The sequence below is a fragment of the Cryptosporidium parvum genome, chromosome 4, assembly GCF_000165345.1.
Source record: "Cryptosporidium parvum Iowa II chromosome 4, whole genome shotgun sequence".
NCBI classification, from domain to species: Eukaryota; Apicomplexa; class Conoidasida; order Eucoccidiorida; family Cryptosporidiidae; genus Cryptosporidium; species Cryptosporidium parvum.
The window spans coordinates 405450-418553 of record NC_006983.1 but is presented as its reverse complement, the minus strand read 5'-3'; the positions used below and the strand labels follow the sequence as shown (position 1 = coordinate 418553).

Sequence of the window (13104 nt, the reverse complement as noted above, 5' to 3'; positions counted from 1 at the left end):
TTATTCAATCGAATTCATCAAAACTTACCATCTACTGAAGTCACCTTGTGAACTGGCATATTTATTTATTTTTAAGAAATATTTATGACTCTTTAAAAAAAAAAAAAAAAGAAAGCAAGTAATTGCTATAGACACCCAAAAATTTTTTAAAAAAAGGAATTATATAATTTTGAAATATAAGAATCTTCAAAAATTGGATATGCGTGCCCCCCAAAAAAAATTGATACAAAATTTACGCATAATTATATTTAATTAATTTATCCCCAAATATATTATTTACAATTTTTAACATTTCTATTAATTTGAGGGGTTAACAATGAATACAACCTTAGGCGGGAAACTGTGTGCGTATTAAACCTAATAAATTTTTATTTTGTTATAATTGATTCCTAATTAATCTGGAATTTTTTAGTAAATTTTCTCGTATTTTCCAAAAGAAGTTGGTGTAGTCTCTTTGTCTACAACCAGCAAGAGCTCGTGTGATAGCTTCTAAGGGATCATTACATCTAGACCAGTGGTCTATCCTATGATTATATGCGGAAATAATAGACTGTGGGATCTTACCTCCGTTTATAATACTTTCGCCAGCTACTACCCTATCCCACATCTCTTGTAATCGAGTAGCTCTTTTACTAATAACGCGTGCCAATTGTCTGTTATTAATATATAAGCTACACCTTTCGCATGGTTCATTAGGTTTCGGTACAATTTCCAAACAATTAGGATGATGAACTACTCCTTGATGTTCTGGCTCGTGATTTGGACTTACTTTTGTAATTATTGACTGTTTATAGAATACTCGTCTTGTATCACTGTAATTACTTAGATCAAATTCAGGTTCCGTAGATCTTTCAGAACCAATAAAACACATTGCCCAATATCTAACTTTATTAATTCCTGGGCAATAGAATGTTCCAATTTGTTCAAAGTTAGTTCTTATTATTGGAGAAATTACTGGTATCCCTAATGATAAATAATTATTATTGAGTTGACGATTGTTTTCACTAACGGCTAAATTGTTTTGAAATTTACTTTCATTAATTTCTTCTATTAATAAATTATCTTGTAATTTTTCCACTTTATTTAAATTGTCAAAGCTATTAATTATATTTGTATTAAAATATTTAACGACATTATTTGTTGTCTTATTTTTATCCAAGTTCAAATCACTCTCGCTATAGGTAATATTACTATTTTTACTCGCGTCATTTTGATAAACTTGTAAATAATTACTATTTAATAACTTCCCTTTATCATGAAGAGTTTCATCATCGTATAATATTTTGCTATTGCTATTATTATTGGTATTAGTATTATTATCAACCATTTCAGAATTGTGTGAATATAATCCAGTATTATATAACTCATCTCCCAAAATAAAGCTAAATTCTTGAGCTATTTGATTTTTTTCCATTCCTAAATTTGATATTAATGGATGTATTACATACTCTTGTTTTTCAATCTGAATGTTATTTTGTTGAATATGATTTTTTATTTCCAATTCACTTCCCATAGTATCAATATTACTTCTGGATATATCTTCATCATTCATTTCTCTAATATTTAAACTTTCTAAATTACTTTTGTTATCATTTTCTTCCTCTAATATCTCCATAACTTTATTGTCAAATTGATTTGTTCCATATTGTGTAATATTATCCTCAATGCTGTCAATAATAATTTCATTATTGTTTTTAGCTGAATCACTAATATATGATAATATTCTTGGATTCTTTATCATTAAATCATAATTTTCCATACAGTTAGTTATATTAATGTTATYATTTTGATTGCTGTGATCGCTATTTATGTACTGAATATTATTATTGTCATAACCCAATACATTTACAGAATCAAAGTACGAATCTTCCTCTTTTTCTAAACAAAAGTCTACTTCGTCCAAGAACTGTGGACTACCAACTGCTTTTGATAATGCTTTATGCAGTTTTCCATTCATATGCGTTCTCCAATTATTCAAATAATATGCTGGATTTAATATAATCCTTACTKGGCAAATATTGCAATATACGCAAGTTCCAGGCAGTAATGCCTTATCAACGCTAATTATACTTGGGTTATTTAATATTAATCTATTAAAAATGGCTTCCCTCTCACATGCTGTTTTTCTTCTTTTATTAATACCAATAATGCTATAGTTCTTATTAATGAACTCATTTTCATTCTCAGGTTCATAAATATTCCTAATTTCGTGAATATTATCATTAATTAAAATATTCATTCCTTTTATTTACCAAAAAATAATTGAAAATCCTCTTGCATATATTATTTTGATATTTATTCCTATTTTTTATTCAGCATTAAATTGAATTTTGCATTTTATCATTTTTTTTATATTAAATGTGGCAAATTAATAAATCGTTTTTTGCAATTCTAATTTCACAAAAATAAATTAATAATACCACACCTAATTTTCAAATAACCACTCCTCCACTAGTACCAAATCTTCATATCCGCCATTACCATAATTTTTAATATTATTATTGTTTTCTCCCAAATCTAGATGTCTTGAATGAGTATTTTCTAATTTACTTTTTTTAGATAAATTAACTTTTGTTGAATCAAAATCGTCATTTCTAGCTAATATTTTCATCTCGATTGACTCATTTTTCTCCAAATAAACTCTTTTATTTTGTCTTCCCAAATATGCCACACTTAATTCATTCTCATAGTTTTGTAAATTTTCACAATTATTTTCCTCTTGTTTATTATTAAAATAAAAACATTTTTTTGTAACTATTTCATCATGAGTTGCTCCCCATTCTACTTTCAATGATTTTGATAAACTTTTTTCCTCACTAAGTAATTTGGGGCAAAAGTTAATTTCCAATACAATTGGTGTAGACCTGGGTGATAAGCATGTTCTTCTTATTCTTGGTTCACCTAATATTTCAACTTCCATCTTTTTATAATCATTCTTCGCAATTTCACTGCAATAGCCACTCTTATTCATTGTTTTTTCTAAGTTTTTGGAATTATCATTTAAACTCTTCTTTTTTTCTCCAAATAACCTTTTTAGTATCAACCATTTATAAATTTCGTTCATTTTCAATTAAATTAGCACTATTTATATATTTAATTATTTAGCATTAATACAAAGCATTAAATCATTACATGCAATTAAAACATTTTTTGTCGAATTTCATTTTATTCAATTTTCAAATTTATTAAAAAGAGGAAAATACATGCAAATTATTTTTTTTCTAATATTGTTAATTTGTCCACATTGTTAAAGTCATGCATGACATAAATTAAAATAAATAATTTAGGCGCGTGAGACATTAATTTATTTTATTCTAGTATAGTCATTTAAGGATTGTTTATTAACAATAATATTAACAAAGTGTTTAAATATTTAAAATCAATATTATTTGTTTATTTTTCGTAAATCACTTTTATTATTTTTAATATATTATAAATATATTAAAAAATCCATTTTTCAGAATGAAGAAATTTATCTATTGAATATAATTTTAGGACTATTCAGAAGAGAGAATTATAAATTATATACTATGAGCCTTATATTAAAGCTAATTTTATAAAAAATCGATTATATCAACTTTTTAAAGAATATGACATTTTCTATTTGCAATATATTCATATATGTACTTATTAATAAAACCTAATTTAATTCAATTGAAAAAAAATGCTATAATAAATATATAAACATAATTTGATGATTATTTAAAAAAAAAAAAAAAACAATACTTTATTGTGATGATTTATGTTCTACTCAATCACGACGGTCTACTGACTACTAACAAATATTATTGTTAATATAATGGAGAAAGAGTGGAACTCTGAATTTAGTATTGTTTATTTTTCTTTCAAACTGAATACAAAGTTACATAGCAAATATATTCACCACTTCACATATTATCTTGTTCGCTTAAAACTTGTATTTGTTTTCTTCCTGCTAAATCACTCTTTATTTTAGTAACTAATTACAATTTTGCCATCAATCATTTGACTGAAATTACTCTCAATATACAACAATTTCGTTGGTTTTCATTTCAAAATAGGCGCCAATTGCATTTTTGCAATAAGTAATTGAGTGTTATTTCCAATATAAAAAATGATTTTTTGAAATGCAATTTCGAGCGATTAAAATAATCTTTAAAATTAATACGTCTATTAAGTAATCTATATATAAATATATATAATCAACTTCTGAAAAGTGAAAAAAATGCGCAAATAAAATACGTACATCTAATTGAAGTGAATGTAAATAGTAATATTAAAAGTAAATAATAATTGATTTAGTGTGTGATTGAAGAAAAACGAAGAAAGTGGGGGCAGTCAAACAATAATATATAGAGAAATTAAATTATAAATATTAAATTATAAAGTTGCATTATCAGAATATTTCAATAAAATAGAAAAATTTAACTTAAGTAAATATATTATTAATAGTTAATATATAAAAATAAATTAAAAGAAAAAACATCTCTAAATAATTTCGAGCAAAAATAAATAATAAGTTAATTTATTAGTAAATTTAACATAGAAAATTCAGTAAAATAATAAGTTTGAAAATATTATAAAGTTATTATTAATTGAAAAAAAAATAATTACAACTTTTTTAAGGACTAATCTTTACGAAAGAAGAGTACAATAAAGTAATTTAGTTTTCTCAATTAAAAATATCGCTAATTAGCTGTTTTGGAATCAAGAAATAAAGAAAAAGGAGTAATAGAAGGATAATGACTGAAAATAACATTAATATTGCAAATGTTCAAATAGTGGAGAACAAAGAGATAAGTAAATTGGAGGAAGTAAAGCCATTACCAAGCTATTATGGCGATATGAGCCAAGTATTGACATTAGAAGAAGCTTTAAAACAATACGACCAATTAAAGTTAAAAGATACAATTTCTCCTAGAAAAAGCATCAAAGAATATGCAGATAAACTTAAATTATCAAGTATAGCCGAAGTAAGTAAAACATTATATGAAATAAGTTTGAATAATGATTCAGACACAAATAATGTAATAGGGTTATTCGCATTATCTCCAAATAATGTAAGCCATTTACCACCTACAGAAAAAGATGGTTTGTCAGGGTTAGCAGTACTTTCAAATGCACTTTCTAATTTGGGATTTACTGTAGTAATTATGACAGATTCAATAAATCAGCCAGTAATTTCTAGTATTTTAAGCAATAATGAATTATTCAAACATTACGTGGATATTAATCAAGAAGTAGGTTATGCACCTAAAGATTTAAATTTAGAAAAAAGAAAAACATACGTAATAGGTGTTGTTCCAGATCCAGGTATAGATTCTGAATGGGAAGAATTTTTGGATAATATTCAGAAAAAGTTTAGTTTACTAATGGTATTAGGTAGACCAAGTAGAGAATTAGATACTGGGATTTATCGAAATTCAAGAGGATTAAGAATTAACCATTATTGCTCAAATTTGGAAGGGATTTACATTAAGATTATGCAACAAGAGAATAAAATTCCAATTTTTGCTTTTTCAGATTCATCAGAAAACCAACTTGGAGTATATCAAAAAGATGATAATAGGAGTCAATATAATGCTAATTATATTATTATTTCACATACTGTAGATTGGGTATGCTATTATCTATCTGCAGGTATTGCTTTAAGATTTATCTCAAATATCAAAAAATTATATGCAGATAATAATAATAAGGAAAATAGTCAGACTGTTGATGAAATTAATGCAAAGATGTTACATGATGCCTTTCAATCATTCTTTCCAAGTGAGGATACTTTTGTTTATTTGAATGAAAAAATCACAGAACTTGAAGTATGGGATACTCAATATGGAGATAATATTAAGAAAGGATTTACAATTGAAAACGATTGGGAAACAAGAATGAAAATTAGAAGAATTGTATCACAGTTTGGAGTTTCTATCGAATTTGAACACGTTTAATTGCAGATATTACTATCATCTTCATTTACTTATTCTGTAACCTATAATTTTTATAGTTAAAATTTTTTAAATGATTTCTCTATTTATACTTGATATAAATTTTTTTAAACAACTATGATACTTATTTTCATGAAACAATGATGATTCAAAATTAAGCCTTAATTACTAACCATATACTACAAGAAAGTAATGGCCAGATTTCCATCAAAAAAGATGTATTTTATTTAAAAAAAGAATTATGATTATTAAGTAAATAAAAAGGAAATCCTACATAGGAAGTTTCAACGTTTTCAATTAGTTTATTTCAAAATATTTATTTAAATTTATCTTTACTAATTTCTCTTTTTTTTCTTTTTTGCTCGTATTATTTATTATTTTTACATGTGGATGTGCCGGTATTAAAATTATTTACACGTAATTTTCCAAAATATTAATTTTGTGCATGAAAAAAAAAAAATTATTTCAATACAATTTTATTTTTATAATAAAATATAAAAATTGAGTTTATTTAATAAATTAAAACTAACAATTTAATGTTAATTCATTCAAATAAATAAATGAATTAATTTCCATCAACAGATTTGTATTTATAACAGAATTATTGTTCTTTTTGAAGAATTTGCAAGATTCATTAAAAGAAATTGATTAACTCAAATCAACCAAATTAAAGCTAATAGAATAAGATGGGAATAATATTTTGAAGTATTATTTGAAATAAAATTAGCAATATATTTTTATTTTATTTAATATATAATATTAAATTAAAATTTATGCGTCAATATTGCACACTTAATATAAATGTTTATTATATAATTTTCAGACTATATTAAAGATATGAACCAAGAAACTTTTCTTTGAATTCAAATACAAAAGGATCCTTAATACCTACTTTATGGAATTACTTGATTTTTTTTTTTCCTGTATTATTGGCATATAAAATTTCCTATACTAATTAAATTATGATATGGCATATAAAAGTGGTAAGATATCATTCAATATATATAAATAGTAAAAAAAGAATATTTTCTTATTGATTATGAAATATAATCTGAAACAGAATAATTATTCAAAGGTTTTTAAAAAATACCTGAAATTCCAGTAAAATAAATTAAGCAAAAGAATAGTTAAGAATAAAAAATTATCACTAATAATATAAATATTTGAATAATAATTTTATGAATAAAAGTTTATTTAAACTTAACTTAATCTAAGTCATAAATATGGAAGATAATATTGAAATATATTCAGAAATCAGGTGGTTATTTGATGGCTATCTTTCTAGTGATCTTTCTGAATTAAGAACTGAAAATAATGAATTTGATAAAAGAACCAGCAAAGATTCCCTTACAGATTTTCTTTCTCCTGTAGAATCTTCAATTGGAACAAAAACATTTGAAAATATCAGTCGCTCAAGTAGTGTTTCTTACAAAAGCAAAAATGAGGAGGATTCAGATAGAAATGAATATGAATTTGAATCTGATGGAGAGGATGGAGAAGAATATTACTTAGATTCTGACTCAAATTCTGATAAAGATATTGAAGATAATAATAATAATAATAATAATAATAATAATAAAGAGTGTTCTCCAACCAAAAATCAATTGGTTATTAAACATCGACAAATTAATGATATATTAATTAATTTAATAAAAAAAAAGAACAAGTTTGAGTCTCATAATTTCATTTATCATATCATTAAGTTACTTGGATATGGATATTATGGTACTGTATTTTTGGCAAAAATGAGAGAAAAAGAAGAAAATTCAAATGATCATTTGGTAGCTTTAAAAATCATCAATTTTGAGCAAATAAAAACCGATAGTTATCATTCAGAAAATCACAATACTACTGTTGATATTATTGATCAACTTAATGATGAAATTAATATCCTTGTAACTATGAAAAATCACACAAATGTAATTAACTATATTGAATCATTCTACATTAATCCACATTATCTTGCATTTGTTACTGATTATATTTCTGGATATACTCTAAGAGATATTTATAAATCATATGGACCATTTTCTGAGAACCTTATATGTTTTATTTGCGAACCAATTCTTAAAGTTTTAAATATTTTAAACAATTATAATTACAGATATAAAAGAATTCACAAGGATATTAAGTCAAATAATATTATGATTGATTATAATACATGCCAAGTTAAGCTCTTAGATTTTGGTGTTTCACAAATTCTTGATTCCGTTTTATATCATACACCTAAAATCTCATCTGGTACTTTACAATGGATGTCTCCTGAATTAATTCAATCCAAAGATTATGACCATTTAACTGATATTTGGTCACTTGGTATAACTTTACTTGAACTATCTACTGGCCATATTCCCAATATTTATGAAATCTTTCTACCATCAAATAATTCATCCAATTATATTGATTTAACTCATAATACTACAGAGAATGAAAAAACTTTAGAAATGTATATCAAATTATTAATAAAAGAAAACGAATCTTGTTGTAATACTAATCCTAATAAATCCACATCAGATAAAGAAGTAGTCAACCAAAATCAAAATGATCATCAATTAATTCAACGAAATAATTCTATTATTAATAAAATTAAATCATTTTCAAAGAATTATTCTGATTTTCTCAATAATATGCTCATCATTAATCCAAAAGAACGACCAGACTCTTACAAACTTCTTCAACATCCTTTCATTCTTAGTAAAAAGAAAAGTATTAAAATATTCAATAATAATTTTCAAAATATTGAAAAAGAACTTTATTATTTTAATAATAGTTTTAATATTATTGAATTCTTCAAACAAAAAATTATACCAAGAATTGTTCCTAATATTTTTTATCTTTCGAAAAATACAAGTGAAGAAACTGTTCATGTTAACAATTCCCAAAAACAAAATAAAAGTATGGAAAAAATCAATTTTAATTATATACAAGATAATAATAATTATGACTATAATGATAATGAACAATCAAGTATTAAATTTTCATTATCTGATTCAGATAGTGATGATAATATTAATAATAATTCTTTTTAGAAACAATAATAGTTATTCATCAGAAATTCTGATGTAATTTACTAATTTGGACAGCATTCAGCAATCTTGGAGCAAATTTTTCTAACGGTCTTTTCCATATTAACTGATTATGTCCACCTTCTTGTATTGTATTTTGTATTACTGACAGTAAACAATTATAACCAACATATACAGCAGAATTTTTTTTAATATTATTATTATTATTGCTAACCTTTCCCTCAATTTCATTGATCTGATCTTTGAAAACACAAATCATATCTTTAGTAATTTCATCACTCATATTATATACTGAAATATCTTCAATTGAATTCACTAAGGTCCCTACAGACATAAAAAGTGAATTGGTGATATTAAATGTAATAGTTATTACTGGTCTTGATGCCATTAATAAATGAGGAGAAAGGGTACTTGATGTTAATGAATTTGGAGTAATTGGAGATGCTGCTATTGGAGAATTTGAAGTACATGAAGAATAAGTAAAATTAGAATTTTGATTTTCATTTTTATTATTATTTATTTCAATATCATTTTTTCCATTAATTCCAACTAATATTGGAATATTTAAAATTAATTTATTTTCATCAATAATATCTAAAATTGCCAAGTTAAAAACTTTAATTATATTCAATATCTCAAATACTATTGATTCTAATCTCCATAATAATACAATACAACTTTGGAATATTCCTCTTATTAATTCAATCAGTATATTATTATTCATTTTATTTTTTTTCTTATAATCTAAATATAATTCTATTAATCTTAAATTTAATGTCCTTTCAATTACTTTAATATATGCATTATAAATCTTATCTTCTAATCTTTGATTATTAACCAAAGATAATTGTAATTGTAGATCATTATATTTTGAATTAATTGATGAAGATGAATCATCTATTAATATTATATTATCCAATAATAATTCAATCTTTAAAATAATTGGTGGATTATCCATTATATCATCATTCATATTCCATTCAATAGATACTTTTACTTTAACTAGATTATTACGATTATGACAATTATTATTTAATATTATAATTGTTTGAAATTTATTAATTGTAAATAAATCCCATGTAAATCCAGCAAATTCTTCTTTTATTCGTAAATCATTTAAATTATTTCTTAAACTATCTTTTTTTACTTTCCAATCATTTAATTCCATTATTAAACTATTATACAATTCTTCTTCTTTTAATAATAATCTTGAAATATTTCTCTTTTTCTTATCCATCATATTTAAATAATTCTTAACTCTTTCAATTTCCTCTTTATAATTAACAATATTTTCATGTACAATTCTCATTGCATTCCAATAAGTTTCATATACATGCATCTCAGAAATCTTACAAGATTCTAAAGTTGATAATAATACTTTTGAATTCTGAATTCTATTCTTATTATTCATAATTTGTTCATTTTTTAACATAAATATCTTGATCATTTCTTCAAATTTATTAATTATTGAATTCTTTAATGGAAAAATTACTTTTTCTTTCCAATCTATTATAGCTTTTTTAAGAAAAATATTTCTACCTTCTCCAAAAAAGTATCCAGATATTCTCTCAAATAACTCATTCTTTATTTTTTCATCATTTTTATTTCCATATCTACTTTTATTCACAATAATTGCCATTAATGTTGCTATTTCACTAGTTGAGAATTTTGATAGATTTTCACTATATCTTTCATGACTTTCACCATTAAACTCTTTAATTAATATATTCTTTTCTATTTCATCCCAAATTTGATGTTTTATTGAATTAATAATTTCAGATGAGTACTTAGCCACTATTTCTTGAATTTTCTCAGAATTTCCATCATCTTTTAAAATATTTTGTATATGTACTAATAATAACTTACTATCCATACTTTCTTCTTCAATATATTTATCCTTGATTTGATGATTGTTTTCAATTTCATCAAATTCCAAAATACCAAAATAATTTTCCATTGTATAATTCAAATTCAAAATTGATTGAAATTCCTCCCATGTATAACCTTGTGGTGTAATATTCAAAATAGATTTTGTATTATTCAATGATTTTAAAAGTGTTTCAGATGATGGGGATAACTTATTAATGTATCCAATGCTGCTAATATTATTTCTTTTTGGAGTAATTAAAATATTTGACAGTCTATTGTTATTATCTTTCAAGATTGTTAAAGTTTCTGTTAAAACTATTTGTTGGGTCTCAAAATTATCATTTTGATGACACAAACTCTCTTCAATATGATTTTTCTCATTAATCGATTCTTTTTCTGTAACTATTTCTACTGTAGTAAATTCTTTATTTTCTTCTCTGATCAATTGTTCTTGAATTTGATTCTCTACATTTTCACTTTCAAATTCAAATTGTACCTGTTCTTGTTGATTTTGAATATCTTCTTTATTCTCTTCTAATATAATTTCGTCTTCCTTATTTATCTGTTTCTTAGCCTCAATATAAATTTCATTGTCTTCAAATACTGATTGATTTTCCATAGTTGGTTCTTGATCAGGTTTCTGTTCTTTAAGACTAACATCTTGATCTAAATCATTCTTCTTATTTATAGTATCTTCAATGTTATCATCATTAAATTCTAATTTAGGAATTTTAATATCTTCATCTGATTCTGGTTTTTTTTCTTCTGGAAAATTTACAGAAGATAAATTTTGCATAACTACTGATAAAAATGCTCCAGGCAAATTTGGAGCTATTGAATCTCTACAATTTATTGAATAATCAGATATATTAATCTGATCAGTCAATTCAATATTCTTCTCTATATTATTTTCATCTTGAACTTGATTACGATTTGTTTTAATATACTCACTATCAAGATTTTTCTGATCATTGCAATCAATAATTCCATCTTGATCAGTTATAGATTTATCTTTTCCAGAATTTTCATTTTGGATGAATAAATCACTTGGATTGGTTGCTTTATTATCTTGGTTATTTTCACGATGATGATAATTATGAATATTATTAACAGTTGCAAATCGATTAGAAATTTCACTATCAACAATATCATTGTTATAAACTTTTTGTGTTGAAGTATTTTCAGTCTTTTTTGTATTTATCAATTCCTCCAATGATGGGAAATTATATATCTGACCAGTACCAGCATCATCAAGCTCACTTAATATACTCATTCTATCAACTGTCAGATCATCCGCAAATCTTTTGTCTTGAATATTACCATTTTCATCATTATCACTCTCTGTAATCAATTTATCAATATTCAAATCTTGTTTATTTTCGTCTATTATTATCAAATTTTTTGTACCAAACTGAACCTTCTTCTGAGATTTAGGGGTCTTTATATTCATAGTTGATGTATTAATACCATCAGGATCGTACTGTTTTAATATACTCTTCCTATCTTTAACAGCAGAGTCTTCATCAATTACTCTTCTACTTTTGCTCACAGGCGTATTCTTTATATTTCCTTTTCTTCTTGATGAGCTTCTTATCTGGCTTTCAGAGCCTGGATCTCTATCCAAATCTAATCCAGTATTGATATTATTATTATTGTTACTACTATTGAAGCCATTTTCAGTACCTCTAACTCTCTTTCTTGGAGTCGAATATATATTATATACATCTCCAACCTTATTACTATTTTCATTATTTGTTTCTACATTGGTCTGATAGAACTCACTACTTCCTTCCAAATCATTGGTTGATTTCAAATTCAATGGTGGCATGGTCATTGCATTCTTCCTTAAATTTGCTTCTGTTGATGATAATGTTTCTCTTGATTTTGATCTCAACAGATATGGTGTTCCTCCTGGTGCACCCAGTTGAGGAGTTAAAGGTCCAGTTCCTCCGGATTTTTCATCATTTTTTTTCAATAATCTACTACTACGTCTAACTGATGAACTTCCACCTGCACTGCCAATACTTCTTGATGAACTTTTATTTGGTGTTTCCAAGTTCACATCCTTTGATGACAAATTACCATTTCTAATTGGCGTGCTATTGATTGTATTCAAAGTTTTTGTATTTTCTTGTTCCATTTCATTAATTATTTATTAAAAATTTTTTAATTTTCTGTTTTTTGTTTAATTATTGGAAGTTTCTGATTATATATTAGTCGTTTAATCCCTTATTTTTTACTTAATACGTTTTCACGTTTAATATACTTTATTCCACTTTATTAATCAA

At 24.5% G+C, this 13104-nt stretch overlaps 5 protein-coding genes and 1 non-coding gene across 6 annotated transcripts; 3 read left to right on the top strand and 3 right to left on the bottom strand.

The window, feature by feature from the left end:
- Positions 1-376: 376 nt before the first annotated feature.
- cgd4_1640 (hypothetical protein) lies at positions 377-2239 on the bottom strand (the record flags this gene model as incomplete). Its single annotated transcript, XM_625760.1, has 1 exon — positions 377-2239. One exon carries the CDS (start codon positions 2237-2239, stop codon positions 377-379), a length of 1863 nt encoding a protein of 620 aa, XP_625760.1.
- Positions 2240-2425: 186 nt separating this feature from the next.
- cgd4_1630 (hypothetical protein) lies at positions 2426-3064 on the bottom strand (the record flags this gene model as incomplete). Its single annotated transcript, XM_625759.1, has 1 exon — positions 2426-3064. The coding sequence occupies one exon, from the start codon at positions 3062-3064 to the stop codon at positions 2426-2428; it is 639 nt and encodes a 212-aa protein (XP_625759.1).
- Positions 3065-3728: 664 nt separating this feature from the next.
- On the top strand, positions 3729-3824 carry cgd4_1625 (the record flags this gene model as incomplete). Its single annotated transcript has 1 exon — positions 3729-3824. It is a non-coding gene; the product is annotated as a snoRNA (small nucleolar RNA).
- Positions 3825-4721: 897 nt separating this feature from the next.
- On the top strand, positions 4722-5924 carry cgd4_1620 (hypothetical protein; the record flags this gene model as incomplete). The annotated part of the gene is made up of 1 exon (XM_625758.1): positions 4722-5924. One exon carries the CDS (start codon positions 4722-4724, stop codon positions 5922-5924), a length of 1203 nt encoding a protein of 400 aa, XP_625758.1.
- A 1220-nt stretch (positions 5925-7144) lies between these two features.
- cgd4_1610 (Ser/Thr protein kinase) lies at positions 7145-8950 on the top strand (the record flags this gene model as incomplete). Its single annotated transcript, XM_625757.1, has 1 exon — positions 7145-8950. The coding sequence occupies one exon, from the start codon at positions 7145-7147 to the stop codon at positions 8948-8950; it is 1806 nt and encodes a 601-aa protein (XP_625757.1).
- Positions 8951-8969: 19 nt separating this feature from the next.
- Positions 8970-12956, bottom strand: cgd4_1600 (hypothetical protein; the record flags this gene model as incomplete). The annotated part of the gene is made up of 1 exon (XM_625756.1): positions 8970-12956. The coding sequence occupies one exon, from the start codon at positions 12954-12956 to the stop codon at positions 8970-8972; it is 3987 nt and encodes a 1328-aa protein (XP_625756.1).
- Between the last annotated feature and the right edge of the window lie 148 nt (positions 12957-13104).